Raw genomic sequence first — 22,419 nt, 5'->3', positions numbered from 1 at the left:
GCTAGTATTATCAAATGCTAATTCTATACAGCTGGCCACAGAATTTGATAAAAATTGGTTACTGAGCTGAATTTTATTTTACTGATACCATTTATCTCAAAATAACTTTTCTGATGTTGTCCACTTAATGATCTCCAAACTGGTGTTAGAAGTCAGGTCTCAGTAGTAGCTGAGCTTGAATTCCTTTCTGTTGGTCTATGCTTTTGGCCTGGATACAGAAACTTTTAAGTGGAGCTACACAGTGAAAATACAACAGCTAACATCCTAAAAACCTCTCCAGCTATCTTCTGTGCATCAATACATCAAATAACCTAGTGTTTTCTGTGGCTGATGATTGGAACTGAAAGTGCTCTTAGAACTGAGGACTATAATGGCTTTTTGGTTAGACATAACATACCATGATTTTTATAACAGAATAAGGAAACAAATCTAAAGCAGGGTAAGAATGATATCCACCTTCAACAATATAAAGTATGAATGGAGGGCAATGGATTATTTTAAGTTTTAATTTTAGTTAAATGATTAGACATTGTCTTAGTTTTCTTTTTTTTTTTTTTGAGACAGAGTCTCACTCTGTTGCCTCGGCTAGAGTGCCATGGTGTCAGCCTAGCTCACAGCAACCTCAAACTCCTGGGCGCAAGCAATCCTTCTGCCTCAGCCTCCCGAGTAGCTAGGACTACAGGCATGTGACACCATGCCCGGCTAATTTTTTCTATATATATTAGTTGGCCAATTCATTTCTTTCTACTTTTAGTAGAGACGGGGTCTCACTCTTGCTCAGGCTGGTTTTGAACTACTGACCTTGAGCAATCCGCCCACCTTGGCCTCCCAGAGTGCTAGGATTACAGGCGTGAACCACCATGCCCAGCCTGTCTTTAGTGTTTTCTGGTGCTAACCACAGAAATTTATTTCTCACAATTCTGGAGTCTGGGAATTCCACAATCAAGGTACTTGTAGATTTGGTGTCTGGTGAGAGCCCACTGATTGATAGATGGTTTTCCTGTGTCCTCACATGGCAGAAGGGGCAATGGAGCTGTCTGGGTTTCTTTTATAAGGGCACTAATCCTATTGTTAAGGGCTTCACCCTTCTGATCTATCACCTCTCAAAGACTGCCCCCCTCCAAATATCATCACATTGAGGATTAGATTTCAAGATCTGAATTTTGGGGGCACACAGACATTCAGTCTATTGTAAACATTAAGTAAGAATCTAGGGAAAATTCTAACCAATAATACAATTGAGCCACAGAGTAAAACTTATAAGACTTTAATAAAGAACAGTGAAAATATTCCCTGTAGGATGAAAATGATAGTATTTATGCACTGAAAATACATCCTTGACAATAGTCATTGTTTGGTTTTGAAGTATGGTAGCATAATCCTCTCAAAGAATATTTCTGATATAAAAGGAATTAGCAGTGTGTGGAAAAGTTATATTCTATTCTCTCCCCTAGTTATGCCCTAAGTTTGTATACTTTTAATTTCTTCTCAATGAAACTACTGAGAAAATAGAAAACAAATGGTGGTAGTGAACCAGATATAAAAAACTTCCAATGAAGATCTTAAGAAATAACTTTATTTTTTTTATTTATTTATTTATTTTTGAGACAGAGTCTCACTTTATTGCCCAGGCTAGAGTGAACGCCATGGCATTAGCTTAGCTCACAGCAACCTCAAACTCCTGGGCTCAAGTGATCCTGCTGCCTCAGCCTCCCAAGTAGCTGGGATTACAGGCATGCACCACCATGCCCGGCTAATTTTTTCTATATATTAGTTGGCTAATTAATTTCTTTCTGTATAGTAGAGACGGGGTCTTGCTCTTGTTCAGGCTGGTTTTGAACTCCTGACCTTGAGCAATCCTCCCACCTTGGCCTCCCAGGCGTGAGCCACCGCGCGGCCAAGAAATAACTTTAAATAGAACATATTTACACTCTAACCATTATCCTGGTACTTGGTAAATATGGGTTTGTTGGCTTCTTTTTGCTTGACCCATCAAAATTCTCAGAAGCTTCAGAAGATGTGATCCTCCAGAATTTAAAAGTATTTTATTTGCTGAAGAATGGACTTCACTACTAACCTTACTTGTTCCATATTCTGTTGGCTACTTTACCAATATAAATTTAGTCTGCATAAATAAAAAATATGTTTTCATAGCAGCAAGTCTATATCCATTATTATGAAGTTTGCTTTCAAGAAGATTTGATGTTCCATCCTGATTGAATTGTCTTCTCCCAAAGTAACTCCATTTGCAAAATGTCAGTAAAGTTCATAACTTTCTATTAAAATTCAAGCCATTCTGTCATGTAAATACAGTTAGATGGTGAAATCTCACCACCTTCATGGCAGTCATCAAACACCTTTAAAAAAAGAAAAAACAGTTTATATTCAAACTAAAGTTTTAAAATATCTAAGACCCAATCACCTGTTTACAGCAATATTAAAAACAAAGTTCAAATTGAAAGGGATTAGGACTGTATTTAAGAACATATTATAATGGGGCCTGTTTTGAGATCATAAAGTTATGAGAGGCCTTTTACAGTGGCATTAAGTTAAGATGATCATGTTCACCTGCCCACTGGGCAAAAGGCTAACAGCAGGTAACACAAGAGTACAGGAAGGGAGATCTATGCATATGAATGAATGAATTTTCACTAATTGAATGTTTCATGTTTAGCTACCTTCCATTTTGTGAAGGATGCTAAATAGAATCCCCAACATGTTAGCCTTTTATCTAGGAGTTGAAACCAGGGCATGGAGAGCTTAGGCCCTTAGACAAGGGCCAGAAATAAGGCACAGTCTAGCAGCCCAAGAATATAAATGCCATGAAGACTGGGACAATGTTTCCTGCTCTCTGTTGTGTTCTCAGTGCCTACAGCACAGAGTTGACACTCACAACCTATCTGGGGACAGATGAATGCATAGTGCTGGGGCATGCTGTAGGGGAAAGATGTGATCTCTGGGTTTGAATCCTGGTTGTTTCTTCCAAGCTGTATGCTCTCAGGTCTTCCTAAGCTCCCTCATTCTTAAAGGGAAATAATACCACTAGATTTAAGGACAAAGGAAGATTAAATGAGACCACCTATGAAAGTCATCAGGGACACACCTGGCTCATGGCAGGTTCTCAACAAATCTCACTTCTCTCCCTCATCAGAAAGTGTCCATTTCAGGGCCAAAAGCAGAAAATGCAAATGTCTTTAACCTGGTTTTTCCAAAAAAGAATGTAAAGCAATGATTTGTTCATTAAATGATCAAATAGACATTTAATGAACAGTTTACGTGGAGGTTTGGGCAGCTCTTGGTCAACTCCAATGTGAGAAAACCAGGATGTGCTTCCTCTGATTTCTTTATGTGGCATATGCACCTGGCAGTCAAGTGTAAGGTGAAGCCAGTTTAACTCACCGGGCAGAGTCCACAGGGTGCCCGGACCAAACCTGTGGGTGGGATGATTGGATTGACTGCTCTGTACAGCTTCATGTGTCCGTCCACACTGCCAACTGTACCTTCTTTTGCAGCAATGATAGTCATCTCCACTTTCCCATCATAAATGAGTGTATTCAGGATAGTTTCAATGTCCTCCATGGACAACTCTACCTAAAAAATGGATACATTAGAAAGGACACAAAAAGGACAAGGAGACATCCATTTGGAAGGTGTTTTATATAGTAAAGGGTCACAATTCTATGGTGAAATGGGAGAAGCATTAAGCCAGAGAGGAATGAACAACAGTCGAAGTTAACATAAACCACTGACATGTTAGGGACAGAAATGTCATGCTGAGTTTGACACTTTCTAATGTCCTCAACTCCTAAGTAAAATATAGAAGTCTTGTAATGGTGGAGATTTATAAAACGCTTGAGCAGAAAGGTACTTTAGATATCAGATAGTCCAAGTTCCTAGTTCTTTATAAATGAGAAATCTGAGGCCCAGGACATGAAAATGAGTTGTCCAACTGGCCACTTTGACTTCTTCACTGTGGAAAGCATCAGTGTCTTTCTATACAGGTCTTCAAAAGAATGGTGTGACACCATTTACATCTCCAAAGTAAGAGAATACCAATAAATAACAACTGATGTCATGATTAATATTATGCACATATGCTGAAACGTCCCTGAGAAAGTTAAGAACTTGTCAGAACAGACTTTTAAATTTGGAGAATGAAATGCACTCTCAGGACTGCACTCCATTGCTCTATGTCCCAAGCTCAGGAACAGTTCAGAGAGTGCCTGATGGCAGTGACTGCCTTTGCCTCTGGCATAGAACAGTATTCTCCCACAGTGGATTCTGCAGTATGTTCATAGTTATCACCTGAAAAAAAGGGTCTGGATCAAATACATTCTGGAATACACTATAAACCATATCCTTATGATGAAGAATAAGTTTTTAAAATAAGATGAAAGTTATATGAAAAGGTTATAAACTGAATTCTGACCTTACTGATCCCCAGTTCACAGATATATTTCCACACTTCGTGTGATGAAGCAAATGAACTATTTCTTTGTATCACTGGATTCTGTTTGCTTTCTCGTGCTGTTTCTGCCTATAAGAGTTTAAACATAAGAAATCTAAGTAAGAATTCTGGTGAGTATTTTCTGAATACAATTTATATCGAGTCAAACCAGCAGCAGAAGATATTTTGTTTAGTAAATTTCTAATTTCAGATTTTTAATTCCTATAAAATATGCTATATCAGATAAAAATCCTTTATAAAGAAACTTTCTCAAAGAAGATTTGCAGTGACGTTTCCTCAATTATGCCTCACCTTGCTTTGTAGGAATTTAAAACACTGTTGGTTAAGCACCTCTACAAATTCAGATTCAAAATCTTGGTCACTATACCAGGCTCCACCAGTCACAGATCGGTCTGGCTGCAGGTTATAGAGCATATACACCTTCTTTTTTGAGGCCTAGGAAAGAACGGCACGTTCATATGTTTATGATAGTTTCTGAAAACTAAATAAAAAAGTAAACATATATTTTAGAATGGTTTTAGAAGTACAGAATTATCACAAAGATAGTAAAGAAAGTTCTCATATACTTCATGCCCACTTCCCCCTATTATTTACATTTTGTATTAGTGCATTACATTTGTCACAATAAACCAATACTAATACATCACTATTAACTGAAATTCATACATTACCCAAATTTCATCAGTTTTCCCTCAATGTACTTTTCTGCTCCAGGATCCCATCTAGGACCATGCTACATTTAGTTGTCATCTCTCCTTAGGCTCCTTTTGGTTGTGACAATTTCTCAAACACTTATTTATATATCAGTATGGACTCATGAGTATTTATTTATACTTTTGAGTTATAAAACTTCATGTTGGAATCCTTCCATACCTTGTCCTCTTTTGTTGGCTGGTTCTTTGTGTCTTTTATCATAAAACCATAATGGTAAGAATAGTGCTTTCCTGAATTCTGTGAGTCATTCTAGTGAATTATTGAATCTGTGGGAGTCATGGGAACCCACAAATTTGTAGCCACTTGGTCAAAGTGTGGGTGGCCTGGGCACTCCTGAACTTGGGACTGGTGTCTAAAGTGAGGATAGTCTTGGGGAAGACTGTACCTTTAACCTATGAAATTTGGGACTTTAGGTAGTTAGAATTGCACTGCAGCCAGCATCCCCAATCCACCTACGTAAATGTTTAAGACTAGCATACTACAGGTAGTGGTATCAGAATGATTAACCAGGAGCCTCAAGGGAAATAAGTCAATCAGTTCAAATACAGTGAATACACTGTTTATGTACATTTCCTTTTGCCTTTAGTCTTACAGACACCATTTATTTCCACAGTTGCTTAGATCAGCACCTTATTCTTCTACCTTTTTCAGTGAGGTTGTCTCTTTTGTAATACATTTAGTTTCTGCTGTTACATTCTGCATTCCACCCTAGAATCCCCCTATCTCCTAAATGACGGTAAAAATTGGTACACATTAACATTTCTCAGCTGGTGTAATGCAATCCTTCAGTCCCATCTACTCGGGAGACTGAGGCAAGAGGATTGCTTGAGCCTTGGCATGCAAATCCAGCCTGGGCAACACAGCAAGACTTAGTCTCAAAAAAGAGGGAAAAAAAGGGGTGGGACCCAGATTTACTCTTTGTGCTATAAGGTTGTATGGGTTTTGACACATTCTTAATGCTTGTGTCATACTGAACAGTTTCACTACCCTAAAAAATATCTCCTGTGCTTCATCTATTCAACTTTCTCTATCATCCCATCCCCAGCCCCTGGCAACTGATCTTTTTACTGTCTCTACAGTTTTGCCTTTTCCAGGATATCATATAGTTGGAATCATACAGCATGCAGCCTTTTCAGATTGGCTTCTTACACTTAGTAACATGCATTTCAGATTCATGCATGTCTTTTTATGATAGCTCATTTCTTTTTATCATTGAATAATGTTCTGGTTTATCAACTCACCTATTGAAGGACATCTTGGTTGCTTCCAGTTTTTGGCGATTATGAACAAAACAGCTATAAACATTCACATGGAATTTTTTGTGTGGACATAGTTTTCGAATCAGTTGGGTAAATAATTAGAAGCATGACTGCTGGATCATGTAGCAAAACTTTTTTTAGTTTTTAAGAAACTGCCCAACTGTTTTACAAAGTGGCTATACCATTCAGCATGATTACCAGCAATGAATGAGTGTTCCTGTTGGTCTGTAGCTTGCCAACATATGGTATTATCAATTTTTGGATTTTAACCATTCTAATAGGTGTGTGGTGGTATCTAACTACAGTAAATTTTTTTGCTTTTTTTTGAGACAGAATCTCGCTCTGTTGCCCCAGTTAGAGTACAGTAATGTCATCATAGCTCACTGCAACATCAAACTCCTGGGCTCAAACAATCCCCCTGCCTCAGCCTCCTGAATAGCTGGGACTACAGGTGTGTGCCACCATACCCAGCTAATTTTTCTATTTTTTTGTAGAGATGGGGTCTTGCTCTTGCTCAGGCTGGTCTTGAATTTCTGATCTCGAGTGATTCTCCTGCCTCAGCCTCCCAGAGTGCTAGTATTACAGGCGAGAGTCACTGAGGTGACCCAAATTGTTATTTTAATTTGCAATTTCTATTATGATAAATAATGTTAAACATCTTTTCATATGCTTATCTGCCATCTGTATATCTTCTTTGATGAAGTATTGGTTCAGGTCTTTCGCCCATTTCTAACTGAATTGTTTCCTATTGTTGAATTTTAACAGTTCTTTGTATAATTTTAGAAACAAGTTCTTCATCAAATATGTGATTTGCAAATATCTTCTAGTATGTAGTTTGTCTTTTCATTCTTAATAGTGTCTTGCAGGACAAAAGTTTTAAATTTTAATAAAGTCCAACTTACACTCATCAACAAACCCAAGGTCATATATATTTTCTCTTATGCTTTCTTCAAAAAAGAGTTTTGCACTTTACAGTTAGGTAAGATTATTTTAATCCTTAAAAGGACATGGAAGTCCATCAACTGACAAATGAACAAAAGGTAGTATATATCTGTACAGTGGAAATTACAATGTAATAAAAAGGAATAAAGTACTACATGGATAAACCTTAAAACATCATGCTAAGTGAAAGAAGTCATACACAAAAGACCACATAATCTATTATTCTGTTTATAGAAACTGTGCAGAATAGGCAAATCTATAGGGTAGAAAGTAGATTAGTGGTTGTCAGGGCCTGTGGGGAGGAACGCTAGGAAGTGAATGCTAGTGGGGTCACTTTTTAGGGTGATGAAAATGTTCTAAAATTAGAACAGTGGTGATGGCTGCACAACTTTGAGAATATATTAAAAACCATTGGGTTGTATGCGTTAAAAGGATGAATTTTGTAGTATGTGATTATAGCTCAATAAAGCTGTTATTAAAAATAAAGATATAGGCCGGGTGCGGTGGCTCATGCCTGTAATCCTAGCACTCTGGGAGGCCCAGGCGGGCGGATTGGGTCAGGAGTTTGAAACCAGCCTGAGCAAGAGCGAGACCCCATCTCTACTATAAATAGAAAGAAATTAATTGGCCAACTAATATATACAGAAAAAATGAGCCAGGCATGGTGGCGCATGCCTGTAGTCCCAGCTACTTGGGAGGTTGAGGCAGCAGGATTGCTTGAGCCCAGGAGTTTAAGGTTGCTGTGAGCTAGGCTGACAAAACGGCACACACTCTAGCCTGAGCAACAAAGCAAGACTGTCTCAAAAAAAATAAAAAATAAAGATATAGAAGGAAGATAGAGAAAATGAGGCTAGGTGATGGATACATAGGGATTCATTATATTATTTTCTCTACTTTTGTATATATTTTTAAAAATGTGGACGAGAAATGCTATTCTAAATTAGGGAAATAGTAAGATATAAATATCATTTGATAAATAAAAATCACTAATGAACATCAAATTTTTATATTCTGGAATTTGTGTTCAAGAAAACTTTTTTTTTTTTCTTTTTGGTAATAAGGTCTTGTTCTGTTGCCTGGGCTAGAGTATAGCAGTACAATTATAGCTCGTTATAACCTTGAACTCCTGGGCTCAAGTGATCCTCCATCTTAGTCTCTCAGTAGCTGGGACTGCAGGTGCATGCCACCACACCTGGTTAATTTTTAAATATTTTGTAGAGATGGGGACTTGCTACACTTCCCAGTTTGGTTTCAAATTCCTGGCCTCAAGCAATCCTCCCCTTAGCCTCCCAAAGTGCTGAGATTACAGAAATGAGCCACTATGCCTAGCCCAAGCAAACTTTATTCTAGGGGAATCTCAGCTCCTCTGACACCTAAATCAGTAAGGTAAGTGGCAGATGTCCCTGATGGAGACAGCTCTGGAGCATGGAGCCCCAGGATGTGGTAGGGGTAGGGTGGGATGAGGATGAAGAAACACGCCAATGTACTGGAAACAAAGCTTCACGAGGGCAAGGATCTTTCTTCTGACTTGTTCACTAATGTATCCTAAGCACTCAAAACCATATGGCACACAGCAAACACTCAAGAGATATTTGTTGAATGTGTAGGCTAATAAGTTGGGGTAAATTATTTTACATATCACAAAATCTAGGAAAAATGTTCATGACTCCAAAAATTGTTCACTGAAGAGAGTAAAGGAGTTTTAGGTTTTTCAGTGGGTCAGACACCAAGAGTTAACAAGGTAGTGGGAAATCTAAGCAGCATCTCCAAACCAATCCAATATAAGCTAATTGTTTTAAAGTCTTTTGTGACCAGTTATTTTATTTATTTCTTTTTTTTTATTTACTTGTTTTTATTTATTTTTTCTCTTTCATCAGCATGAGCTGTAGCATGACCAGTTATTTTAAATCACAACATAGCTTTCGAGAATAAAAACTTGAAATACACTTGAAGCAACATATGTAAGTGAATATTTGAGGGAAGAACTACTCACTGCTACTGACTTAACAGCTTTAATAAGCTTTTTACTTTCCAAATTCTTCAGAATTTTGTTGATTTCTGTTAATGGCAAGTTACTTTTATATCGGATATCTCTGCTCCATATTCCTATGAGAAAGTAAAGTAAATTAAGTTGAACTATGGTGTTCCCGGACTTTTGTCTCTATTTATACAGCTTATATCTTATTACAAAACTAGCAAAATTAAGCTAATAGTAAAAATTAAATGACTTAGGTAAGAACCCTGGCTAAAGTAGCAAAAGTATGCAAAACGATAAATAAGTCATATGTTTTATATTCTAACTGGAAATTTCTTGGAATCCCAGCGTGCTAACAGTAAAAATTAAATGACTTAGGTAAATGACTTGGCTAAAGTAGCAAAAGTATGCAAAACAGTAAATAAGTCATGTGTTTTATATTCTAACTGGAAATTTCTTGGAATCCCAGTATGATACATTTTTTAAAAATCCATGAAAAGGGTGTTTTTGAAATGGAAGAAAAAATAATGAATACCATTGAATTAACTGTGTCATTTCTTCTGTCTTCTCCTGTACCCTAATCTGTTTTCTGGTATTTTCACTTTATATTGTACATGTAAAAAACAAACTTAAATTTGGGTCAGAGTCAACTGCCATTCTTAACTGGGAACAAGAAAACCCCTTTGCATGAATGTAATCCATTATCTATACAACACTATATTTGTGAGATGGAAAAAGGAAGGCTTTAGTTCTTACAGCTGCTAAAAGCCCTTGCATGGAAAGCTATGATTTCTCTTTCAAAGAAGGAAATAAGTGTTATAGGTGGAAAGGGAATGTATGTAAAAATATTTTATTTTATTTATGTCCCAAGGTAGAGGCATAATGAGATAGGAAGACTTAAAAAAAAATACAGAATGGCTTTCTCATAGGACATGTTATATTTATTAACATTTTATAAATATACAAATTTCAGATTACATCATAATTTTTCAAGCTAGTATCAATGACTCAAATAGATCCTAAATCATAGTAAGTGCAATCTATATACAGTCCCGCAAGGGAGATAGAAGGGGAACCACAGTTGCTGAGGGGCATCCGTCAAGACTTTGCTACCCTGTACTAGGTATCCCTCAGGTCCTTGCAAATACCAGAAGTGTTATTATCTATAATTTATAGATAAGATGAAGAAACTGAGGCTCACAAAATTTAAGTAACTTGCTGATATCATATAGCTAGAAAGTAAGGATTTTTTTAAAAATTAAGCATTTATTTATTTTGAATAGATAATACATTCATGTGGCTCAGAATTCAGAAGTCTCTTTCCAACACTGGCTATGGCCATCTAGTTCTTGCCCTTTTCAAGGTGACAATGGCATCACTCTTTGGTATCCTTCAGGCACATGCATGTTATATATGTATGCTCTGTTCCTGTCTTCCTTGTTTTACACAAATGGTAGCACACTCTACACACCAAGCTCTACCCTGGGAAACTGGGGTTTCAGTTCCTATATCTAGGCCCAATGACAATGTTTTTTTCTGCTTTATTCTTCACATGCTTACCTTTATTTCCTGCATCCTCTATGATTTGATATACTAGTTTTTCTTGGTTATCTGATCCCTTCATTTTACTACAGAGAGATAAAACAGAATTAAAAAAGCAAAGGGGCACAGGATAATCTAACAATCTACATGACTACTTAAATGAATTAGCAGACAAGGTCACCACGGTGACATATTTACCAAAAGAAGGGCTTACCTTAAAAAGAATGAGACAGAGCTGTGTGTATCAACATGAAAAGATGTCCAAGATACAGTGAGTGAAAAAAAACAAGTTGCAAAACAGTATGGATAGCATGATCCCATTTTTGTTAAAAAAAAAAAAAGAGAGATTATATATAAATATATAATCATCTGTGTGTATTTATATATATCTAGAAGAAAGGATATATACCAAGTTATTAAGAGCGGTTACCTCTGGGAAATGGAATGTATTATAGGAGGCAGGGATGATATGCAGGACAGGTTTACATTATGCAATTTTGTATCAGCTTTTTTCCAATACATATATTACTTTGTAATAATTAAAACTTTCTTAAAATTAAAAAAATAAGTGCTTACCCAGCATTCTGAGAGTCTTTTATTCTATATAAAAGGCCTGTATTGCTCCTTAAGAGATCCAACTGACCCTGAAGTTTTAAAAATTGAAAATAAGAGTCAATTATTTTGAAGCTATATTAAATCCAATGACAAATGTTAATGCATTAATATTTTTATTACACAGACTAAAATATTCTACTTCCCACAGTTATTTGTCAGTTCTTCACTTCCAACTTATGTTCTGCTTATATATCACATACAATGTATTTTTCAAAACCTAGCTCTTTATCTTAAAATTTTTCAAAATAGCAATACTAACAATTTCCTATATGCTAGATCATGTCTTAGTTATATGATGAATACATAAAGAATTTTTAAAAAGCAGCTTAATGACTAAATAAAATTTACAAAGTTAGGCCGGGCACTATGGCTCACGCCTGTAATCCTAGCTCTCTGGGAGGCCGAGGCGGGCGGATTGCTCAAGGTCAGGAGTTCGAAACTAGCCTGAGCAAGAGCAAGACCCCGTCTCTACTATAAATAGAAAGAAATTAATTGGCCAACTAATATATATAGAAAACATTAGCCGGGCATGGTGGCACATGCCTGTAGTCCCAGCTACTCGGGAGGTTGAGGCAGAAGGATTGCTTGAGCCCAGGAGTTTGAGGTTGCTGTGAGCTAGGCTGATGCCACAGCACTCACTCTAGCCTAGGCAACAAAGCGAGACTCTGTCTCAAAAAAATAAAAAAATAATAAAATTTACAAATGGTGACATTTACCAATATGCACCATTTTTATTGTGTTACATGAAAATTAGGCATATAAGTCACCCACTGAATAAAAGGACTACAGTAGTATTGTTTTTTTTTTTTTTTTTTTTTTTTTGAGACAGAGTCTCACTTTGTTGTCCAGGCTAGAGTGAGTGCCGTGGCGTCAGCCTAGCTCACAGCAACCTCAAACTCCTGGGCTCAAGCAATCCTCCTGCCTCAGCCTCCCGAGTAGCTGGGACTACAGGCATGCGCCACCATGCCCGGCTAATTTTTTATATATATATCAGTTGGCCAATTAATTTCTTTCTATTTATAGTAGAGACGGGGTCTCGCTCTTGCTCAGGCTGGTATTGAACTCCTGACCTTGAGCAATCCGCCCGCCTCGGCCTCCCAAGAGCTAGGATTACAGGCGTGAGCCACAGCGCCCGGCCAGTAGTATTGTTTTTTATATAACAAATCAAAAATAAAATAAAGCATGTAATTGTCATGTTTCTAAATTTCCTTGGATCTGAACTTAGGAGAACTCAGATGGCTGTATCATTGGGCTTCTGACAGTTCTCAAAAGCCATGTTGAGAGGAGCTCTACTCTCATGTGTTAAGACTTGACAGACTTAAGACCTGGAAACTGGTTTACATACTGGATGAACAGTGACACCCTCCATCCATCCCCCTGACCCCACTAAGTGGCAAAGTGGGACCACAAACTCCATTTGGAGGCTCCATTCAGTTGTTTATTCAGCCAATGAACATTTACAGAACACTTATTCTGTGCCAGGTGTTATGATAGGTGTTCAGGGGAACAAACACGAATTCTAAAAGGGAAATACACAGTTAACGTCAATCATTTGGTTGGCATTAAGACAGAGGTAAGTAAAGGGTAGATGGGCACTCAGAGAAGAGGCTGTAACCCAATCCTGGGGTGCAGGGTGGTTTCCTGGAGACAAGGGCAGAGCTGAGTCCCAAAGGATAATAAGGAGTTAGTGAGTCTGTGAAGAAAGGGAAGAAGAAAAGCCTTCAGATCAGGGAGGACAGCATGAGCCAAAGCCGTGAGGCATGAAACAGCATGGTGTGGCAAGCAACCAAAAACAATCTGTTGCTCCCTCTGAAGCATAACTTTTGAGGCAGAGTGGTGGAGGATATGAAGCTGGCAAGGAAGGCAGGAGCTCAGTGTGGTAAACCCAGGAGTTTGAGCTTGAATCTCCAGTACTGACAGATTTTAGGTGGTAGAGTGACTTGGTCAGAACTGCATTTAAGACAGATCAGGCTGGCTTCTCTGAGGCAGATGGAGTCAGGAAAGCCAGTTAGGATGCTACTGCAACAGTCCAGGTAAAAGCCAAGAGTTTGGACACATGCAGGAATAGTAGGAATGGAAATGGTGGAACAAATTTGAGAGCTGTTTAAAAGTCAAAACACTTTGTGGTTTGGCCGGGCGCTGTGGCTCACGCCTGTAATCCTAGCTCTTGGGAGGCCGAGGCGGGCGGATTGCTCAAGGTCAGGAGTTCAAAACCAGCCTGAGCAAGAGCGAGACCCCGTCTCTACTATAAATAGAAAGAAATTAATTAGCCAACTGATATATATATAAAAAATTAGCCGGGCATGGTGGCGCATGCCTGTAGTCCCAGCTACCCGGGAGGCTGAGGCAGAAGGATCACTCCAGCCCAGGAGTTTGAGGTTGCTGTGAGCTAGGAGGCCACGGCACTCACTCTAGCCTGGGCAACAAAGCGAGACTCTGTCTCAAAAAAAAAAAAAAAAAAAAAAAAAAAAAAACACTTTGTGGTTTATTAATAATCACTCCCTTGCTTAATACCGTTTGGGAGCTCTACCACTGCTATAGCCTACAGGCAACAGGACTGCCAGTGGACAAGCAGTTGCAGAGGTGGTGAAAGGGAAGGAGGTGCTGAGGATGATTTTCAGTCAGAAAGGAAAGGGCTACGTGGGTGGTCAGAGGACAAAAAGGAACATTTTCCACTGCCACAACCCCCCAGAATCCCTTCCTCCATCCTTCCTGGAGCTGAAGACCTTCACCACAGTGAAATGACTAAAATCACCAAAACTCTTTTGGCTTGTTTTTATAAATAAAGATTTTTAGAACATAATCATACCCATTAGTTTATCTATCATCATTTATGGCTGCTTCTTGCTAAAATGACAGGATTGAGTAGCTGTGACAGAAACCATATGGCCCATAAAGCCTATAACGTATGCTATCTGGCACCTTATAGAAAAAGGTTGCCAATCTCTGAGCTAGAGGGTTGAAGGGAATGGTTTAACAAAAGGTTCACCTGTCCCCAAATCTCCACATCCAGAGCCTTAAGAAATCCAACAAGGCTGGTAGATTTGAAAAACAAATCAGGGGTAGGACATGCTTGATGTTTTGGTAAGGCAGGGGGTGGGGGGAGGAATGGCAGGGGCAATATATGTAACCCTAATAATATTTGTACTCCCATAATATGATAAAAGTAAAAAAAAAACCCCAAAAAACCCAAATCAGTCATTCAGATGCTCTCAGGAAATGGGAGTTTTGTTTTGTTAATGGGGGAAAGAAGGAGAAATAAATTTAGAGCAAGGGGTTCCACTAGGTGGGTTTTTAAACAGTTTTCTGTTTTGTTTTGTTTTTGGACAACTGAAGGACAATGACATAAGGGTCCCAAGTTCTTAAAGACAGAAGAGGTAAGAGCAGGTGTAAGGGCTTCACTGAAAAACCCTACTGTAATGTCACTGGGGGCTAAAGCTACACTTCCTCCTGAAGGCCCAGCACTACTGTCTTTCAACTGGACTCCTTCCTGCTTCCTGAAATGCTCTTGATGACAATGTGGAAAGTGATACCTTAATGAATGGGCTCTGTGATGACTCACAGAAAAATCAGGAAGGAGATATTTTATAAGAAATGGCCCAAAACCAGCAGTAGGAAGCAAACAGAAGGTGAGAACAGAGTATGTGTGTGTGCCCTTATGTATCTTAGTGGCAATTTGATTAATAAATACAACAGTTACAACAAAATACATTTATTTCCTTTGTCTCATAAAAATGGTACATAATTGTTTCTTCTTTTCTCAATTCATCCAGTCTGAGCTGTTTCCTGGTTTGGAGTCTTATCAGTCAAACCTAATACACTTTCTAGTTTTATGACTATTATATTAGTCAGTTTTCCAGAGAAACAGAACCAATAGGATAGATGGATGGATAGATAGATAGACAGACAGACATATCTACATATATATGTGGATATATAGAGAGAAATATATTTATTATAAAGTATTTGCTCATGTGATTATGGAGGCTGAAGGAGTCCCATGATCTGCCCTCAGCAAGCTGGAGACCCAGGAAAGTTGGTAGCACAGATCAAAGGGCTGAATGCCAAGAGCCAACAGTGTAGATTCCAGTTCAAGTCTGAAAGTCTGAGAATGAGGAGTACTGATGGCAGAAGACTGACATCCAAGCTCAGACAGTCAGGCAGAGAGCAAACTCAACCTTCCTCCACCATTTAGTTCTATGCAGGCCCCTGAATGGAGTGGATGATAACCACTCACAATGAGGCCACATCTGCTTTACTCAGTTCACCAATTCAAACGCTAATCAACTGAAACACCCTCACAGACAATCCTAGACATAATGTTTAAACAGATATCTGGGAATTCTGTGTCCCAGTCAAGTTGACACATGAAATTAAACATCACAACTATACAATAGGGCACAATGACAATCATAGCACACAAGTAATTATGCAAAGTAATTGGGTTCACCTTACCATAGACAATAATCTATTAATGGCCACTGCCCGCTGCTGGGCTTCTATATGAGGCATTTCATTCTGAATTACTTGGTCTGTAATTCCATGAGGGAACTGGTGACATAATTCTATAATCCTAGAAGCAAATGCATTAATGTTATTCTTCATGTTTACCTGTTTCAAGAAGGATTAGGGAAAAATAAAAGCAGAACAGTTTGAAATTGAAACTTTTTCACATCTGGCAGATAATCTGGGCTTCTATGATGGTTTTCAATCAAAGCATGTTAGAAATTAAGGATGATGATTTCTAAATACATGTTTACATTATTATTGTTATCGAAGGGGAGTATTTCTTTTCCTCACTAAAATAAACTGTAGAGCAAAAATCTAATGAAAACACAGAAAAAAATATTAAAGCTGAGACTTCAGTGTTCTTAGATGAAATAAATATGACAAAGTTAAGCCATAAATCAGTAAGCAGGAGACAAATGCAGACACCTCTGGTGGGAAGCCAAATTTTGTTATGACAATTCACCGTAATGACGGGCTGCTTATGGAATTATCCTTACCAAACAAAAATAAGTCCAAATATTCACTTTGTCAATAGGGTCAATATATGTTATTCATAAAGTCTGAGAAAGTTGGGGTTTTTTAAAACTGTGTGGTAACCTAAGAATAGCAGTGCACTGGTAAAGAATATCAAACTGGCCGGGCGTGGTGGCTCACGCCTGTAATCCTAGCACTCTGGGAGGCCGAGGCGGGCGGATTGCTCGAGGTCAGGAGTTCGAAACCAGCCTGAGCAAGAGCAAGACCCCGTCTCTAGTATAAATAGAATGAAATTAATTGGCCAACTAATATATATAGAAAAAATTAGCCAAGCATGGTGGTGCATGCCTGTAGTCTCAGCTACTCGGGAGGCTGAGGCAGAAGGATGGCTTGAGCCCAGGAGTCTGAGGTTGCTGTGAGCTAGGCTGACGCCACGGCACTCACTCTAGCCTGGGCAACAGAGCAAGACTCTATCTCAAAAAAAAAAAAAAAAAAGAATATCAAACTGGGAGAGGCTTTAGGTGTCCTAAAAGTCTTGAGTTCAATATTGCACTGAAATCATCTGGCTTAATGTTGCCTCGTAATCACAAACTGCACCCTAACTCTGCCCAACCATTTTGTCATGAGAGATTCCTTAGTGACAAGGCAGATCCTGAATCAAAACATGTATCCACCAGTACTACGGCAAAAAAAAGCCGAGGTCCTCTCTCAAGGCATTGATCACCTCAATATAGCAAAGAAGAGCAACATCGCAGCCTCCCCAAAAGCATCAGGGCAAAGCCAGATACACAAAGTTGCAAGTTGCCAAGCCCGTTTTGAACTTCCTAAGAGTTCTGCTCTCCGAGGGCGGCAGTGGGGGGAGGGGTGGTCCAGAACCCCGCAATCTCTTTCCCGCGTGTTCCTTCAACTCGCTGCGGCCTCTCCTAAGGGCTCCGAGACAAGGGGTCCGGCTGCCCAAATGACCGGCCGCCTGCGGGGTGGCCGAGCCAGGAGCCGAGCCTCCCTGTTTACCTGTTTTCTATTTCCACCGGATCCGCGTCGGGCGGTTGCACCTTCACTTTCACCTCAGCCATGAGGGAGAGGTTCCCGACTCCTGGGGGAACAGACGCACCAAGTCGCGAGACAGTGAGCAGGGGAGCCCCGGGAACCAGTGGAAGACAGAGCGAGACCCGGTGCAAGGGACCTTTTCGTCGCGTTGCCGCCGGTCCTTCGTTGTCTGTCGGCTTGGGGCGGCCAAGTCGCGCCTGAACCGCCCCACTCTCCGGAGCCACCGCGGCTTCTTATTCTTGTTTTCCAGAATGTCAGTGCCTGTCGGACGAACAACCCTGTTTCCCTTATTCTGAGCGGGGACCCCAGCTTTTAGTAATTATCGACCTCCGTGAAGGCATATTCTTGGATGCCTGCGGTAAAGCCCTGGGAAAGGCAGGTACCAGTCTCCTCACTGCCGCAGAGGCGGAGTTGGTTGCTAGGAAACTGAGATTCTGCCAATCATCTGTCCAGCTCCCAGTGGGTGGGGCGCGGTTTGCTGCGTCTGTGGTAACTCAGGCGGCTGCGGAGAAGGAGGCAAGAGGCGGTGGGTGAGAAGCCAGGTACTGGGTTGGGGGCGGTGGAGGTGCCTCGGGGTTACTATCTTCGTCCTCGCGGCTGGAGAAGGAAGGGGGTCTCCCTAAGTCCAGCCGAAAGGATGCAGGCGTCTCTGGCTGCCCTTGATGCGCAGGGGCGAGGACTAGACAGGGATTGCGGATCCGGGCGGTGAGGGGGTGGTCTAGGTGCAGGATATTGGGGGCGTTGGGGGATGCTATTGACTGCGTGCTGCCCCGTCGACCTAGCGGATCGGCCTTTTTCTCCATTCCCTTCGCGTGGGGCCCACTGGCCACCTCAGCTTCCCAAGGACAGCTACTAGGTGACGTACGCGAATTACTCCCTCTCCGCCATATTTTTATTTAGAATTAATTTTTCTCTCTCTCTTTTTTTTAAGAACGAAATTTTCAATTATTTTTATTTTAATTGTCTCTCATGTAAATGGAAATGCGACATTGGGCGAGTCCCCTCAAGCCTAGCCATATTTTTGTCAGAGCTATTGCAGAGCTATTGCAGAGCTATCAGTATCTGCAGTTTATATTCTTGGCCCTCGCGTTCTGGAATTATCCAATTACGTTCACCCCTTAAATTTATTTATCCCACATTTGGTACTAAGGTCTGACGAAACTCAAACTGTAAAGATGTTCAGAGCAGCATTATTAGAATTGCAACAATCAAAACTAAAAAGAAACTAGAAATAGTCTAAATGCTCAACCACAAATTGACAAATAAGATTATATAATATATAGAATATTGTAAAAAAAAAATAGAGCAAGAAGTAGACTATAAAAATTGAATGAATTCACCTAAAATTGTACTGGCTAAAAACAAGGGAAAAAAAAAAAAAGAAAAAATTGAATGAATGTAGAGATTTTAATTGAGTAAAGTATATGTATCTGTAATCATTGAAATTTGAAAAGCCAATACAGATATGTAAATGGTTGCTGTGATAAGGTTGTTTTTTTTTCCTGAAATCTGCTACGCATTAAAAATTATGACAACCTCGCCCCACCCCCAAGACCAATAAGGCCTCCCTACTGGTAGTTAATTACCATGATTTATAAATACATTAGATGGAGTGTTAGACTTGTGTTTGTTGGTCACTGTGTATATTCATGCCAATGTCCTTTCTGCTGAGAAATGGTACTCTGCAGTCCTTGTGAAGTGTCTTTGCAGCTTTCAAATTCAAGAACCACTGTGGTGATGATTGCAGGGCTGTGAACCTCAAGGCCACATGTGACCCTCCAGATCCCCAAGTGCAGCCACTTAACAGAATCCAAATTTTACAGAGCAAATTCCTAATCCTGTAAAATTTGGATTTACTCAAAAGGCTGCACTCAAGGATCCAGAAGGCCACCTGTGGCCGCAAGGCTGCAGTGCAGGTTCCCCACATCTGCAACATTTTGTGGTATTCTTGTATTCTCTTTGTGTGATGACGTGCCCTGAAGCCAAGAGAGGTGGCACACTAACCAGAGCAGGAAAGGATAATGATAATCTAGAGGAACTCAGGCCAGAATATTAGTGGTGGTCTCTGTTCTGCCTTATTTGTTTAATTTGCCCATTTAAAGTAATTCCATTCCACCATCTCATTCATTCATTCATGCTCCTTTTTCAGAAGTAGGTATTTAGATAATCAAAACCGCACATGAGAACTTAACAGCAAAAACACAGCTGAAATGTAAAATTATTTCAATTAAAATTAAATAATATTCGTAGGTAGCATATTAACAGTTTTTAGTTTTTTACTAGTTTTGCTGCATTTAAATGAGATGCTGCTCTTTAGCTTTTGTGTTCAGATATAGGTGCATGTTGGAATTTATCTCTCTTTTTTTAATATAAGCAGAGAAAATGACTGCTGGTTCAGTGTGTGTCCCTCAGATCATACCACTGCGAGTGCCTCAACCTGGAAAAGCTAACCATGAAATTGATAACAACACACTATTGGAAATGAAATCGGGTAGGAATCACACGTATTTGAAGTTGTTTAAAATAACATTGTCATATCCCTTGTGCTCATCTGGTTACTGCTTTATCTCTTTGTATGCTTTCTATAGTTAGGACTTTGGGAATTTTGTAAAACTTGCAAAATATGAAACAGTGTTGTACTTTGATATATTATAGAGTGGTATATATTTAACTTAAAACAGTTTGCTTTGACCAACCTTTGATTTGTATAGGTATGTAGTTGCAGCAATGCCTTGATTCACGTTAGCCAAGGTAAGATGTCCCAGTGCTTCCCCTTACTTTTCCAAGATGCTCATTATTTAGCTTGGATAATAAATTTGACCTACCAACAGAGGCTTTTTTTGGTCAGACAGGTTAGAGATTGAATCCTGGCTTTGACTACTTCTAGTGATCTTGGGTGCATTACTTAGACTTTTTGAGTCTCAGTTTCCTCATTGTAAGATAAAGATAATAATTACTACTTGGAGCCATTGTGAGGATTAAATGAGTTGGCATATATGTGAGGTGTACAAAATAAATCTTAACTATTATTATAGAAACAAAGCAGTGAATTTCTGTCTTGCTAATATTTATTCTTCAAACTCTTAAATATGTTTATACATATTTAGTATATTTAATATACTATAATACTTCAATAATTGAATATACAAACTGAATTATTGTTATATAAAAAATATCATTAAATACCTAACTATAGGCATTATTTAGGGACTTGCTACTTTGGTGTTAATTACATTCATCCTATTTTGGATTTTTCAGACACCCCAGATGTCACCATATATTATACCCTGGATGGCAGCAAACCTGAATTTCTAAAGAAAATTGGTTATGGTGAAAACAGTACATTTAAGTATATAAAACCTATTACTCTGCCTAATGGGAAAATACAAGTTAAAGCTGTTGCAGTCTCTAAGTAAGTTAAGAGCATGTTGATTAAACTGATTTATAATATAACAACATTATGTTCTAATTTTATTTTTTGTCTAATAGGATCAATGCAGCATAAAAAAGATACTAATGAAAAAGTTCTTTTAATTTCAGCATATATAGGTAAAATTTGTGTTTTATTGAGGTATACTGTAAAATGCACAAGCCATAAGTGTGCAGCTCAGTGAAGTGTTACATGTATTAATTCTGTTTTGATTTTGAATTCCACATTGGGGTTTTGGAAGGAAGAGCCTTTGCAGGGCTGGGGACTTCTGAAGAATTTCATCTAGCTTTGAAGACAATACTAGGTTTAGTGGACGGTTCTTTTATTCCCCAGAATGCAGCCTACCACCACCACAGTCATTCTATATTTCTTTTTCTATTGACTTAATTGGATTTCAAGGCTACTGTTGTTTCAACTTGTTGGACATTAGCTACCATATTTTTTTCTTTATCCTTTTTTTCCTACTCAATGACTTTTTTCCCATTTTCAAATATAGAAACACCACTTAATTTGGAAAACCTCACCATGTATTTTAGAAAAAAACTCAAATCCTTGAAAAGTCTGTATGGCTTGTCCAGCAAGACAGGTTTGATCACATTTTGGTAACACATTTAAACCCCAAAACCAAATACAGCATCTGGTTTGTCACGGTACTTTAAAAACACTCTCCAGGCTCCCCCTGCTGGCTGAACTGGTGTATGGCTTTTTTAGGAAAACTATGACTTCTACACCAAAGATGATTGTTTTGACATCTGAAAATTAAAACAATAATAAAACAAAATGAAATAAATAAAACAACCCCTTTATATATATTCTTCCTTTTTTAAAAAAATTTTTGAAGACAGAGTCTCCCTCTGTCTCCCAGTTAGAGTGCAGTGGTGTCATGGTAGGTCACTGCAACCTCAAACTCCTGGGCTCAAGTGAGCCTCCTGCGTCAGCTTCCCGAGCAGCTGGAGCTAGAAGCACGTGCCACTGCATCTGGCTAATTTTTTCTATTTTTTAAGACAGACAGGGTCTCAGGTCTTGCCGTTGCTCAGGCTGATTGAACTCTTGTTCTAAAGCGATCTTCCCACCTTAGCCTCCCAAAGTGCTAGGATTACAGGCTTGAGCCACCCCACCCAGCCTATACATTATTCTTTTTTTTTTTTTTTTTTTTGAGACAGAGTCTCACTTTGTTGCCCAGGCTAGAGTGAGTGCCGTGGCGTCAGCCTAGCTCACAGCAACCTCAAACTCCTGGGCTCGAGTGATCCTTCTGCCTCAGCCTCCCGGGTAGCTGGGACTACAGGCATGCGCCACCATGCCCGGCTAATTTTTTTATATATATATATATCAGTTGGCCAATTAATTTCTTTCTATTTATAGTAGAGACGGGGTCTCGCTCAGGCTGGTTTTGAACTCCTGACCTCGAGCAATCCGCCCGCCTCGGCCTCCCAAGAGCTAGGAT

General features: G+C 39.2%; 2 protein-coding genes across 9 annotated transcripts in view; one reads left to right on the top strand and one right to left on the bottom strand.

Moving 5' to 3' along the window:
• Nucleotides 1-1,251: 1,251 nt before the first annotated feature.
• POLR3F (RNA polymerase III subunit F) lies at nucleotides 1,252-17,697 on the bottom strand. The gene is made up of 9 exons (XM_012780068.3): nucleotides 17,510-17,697; nucleotides 15,971-16,088; nucleotides 11,477-11,544; nucleotides 10,919-10,986; nucleotides 9,377-9,489; nucleotides 4,760-4,903; nucleotides 4,430-4,537; nucleotides 3,400-3,591; nucleotides 1,252-2,357 (listed from the first exon to the last, which is right to left on the bottom strand). Exons 1-9 carry the CDS (start codon nucleotides 17,569-17,571, stop codon nucleotides 2,280-2,282), a joined length of 951 nt encoding a protein of 316 aa, XP_012635522.1. The 5' UTR covers nucleotides 17,572-17,697; the 3' UTR covers nucleotides 1,252-2,279.
• Nucleotides 17,698-17,981: 284 nt separating this feature from the next.
• DZANK1 (double zinc ribbon and ankyrin repeat domains 1) overlaps nucleotides 17,982-22,419 on the top strand; it is a 79,563-nt gene continuing 75,125 nt past the window's right edge. Inside the window, exons 1-3 of one of the 8 annotated variants that reach the window (XM_020282023.2) lie at nucleotides 17,982-18,071; nucleotides 19,923-20,036; nucleotides 20,804-20,957. In XM_020282023.2, coding sequence (XP_020137612.2) covers nucleotides 19,928-20,036; nucleotides 20,804-20,957 — 263 coding nt within the window. In that variant the 5' untranslated portion in view covers nucleotides 17,982-18,071; nucleotides 19,923-19,927. The other 7 variants (XM_020282022.2, XM_020282021.2, XM_012780043.3 and 4 more) reach the window with 7 other exon arrangements.

The sequence above is a fragment of the Microcebus murinus genome, chromosome 16, assembly GCF_040939455.1.
Source record: "Microcebus murinus isolate Inina chromosome 16, M.murinus_Inina_mat1.0, whole genome shotgun sequence".
Taxonomy (NCBI): Eukaryota; Metazoa; Chordata; class Mammalia; order Primates; family Cheirogaleidae; genus Microcebus; species Microcebus murinus.
This window is presented reverse-complemented; position numbering and strand designations above follow the sequence as displayed.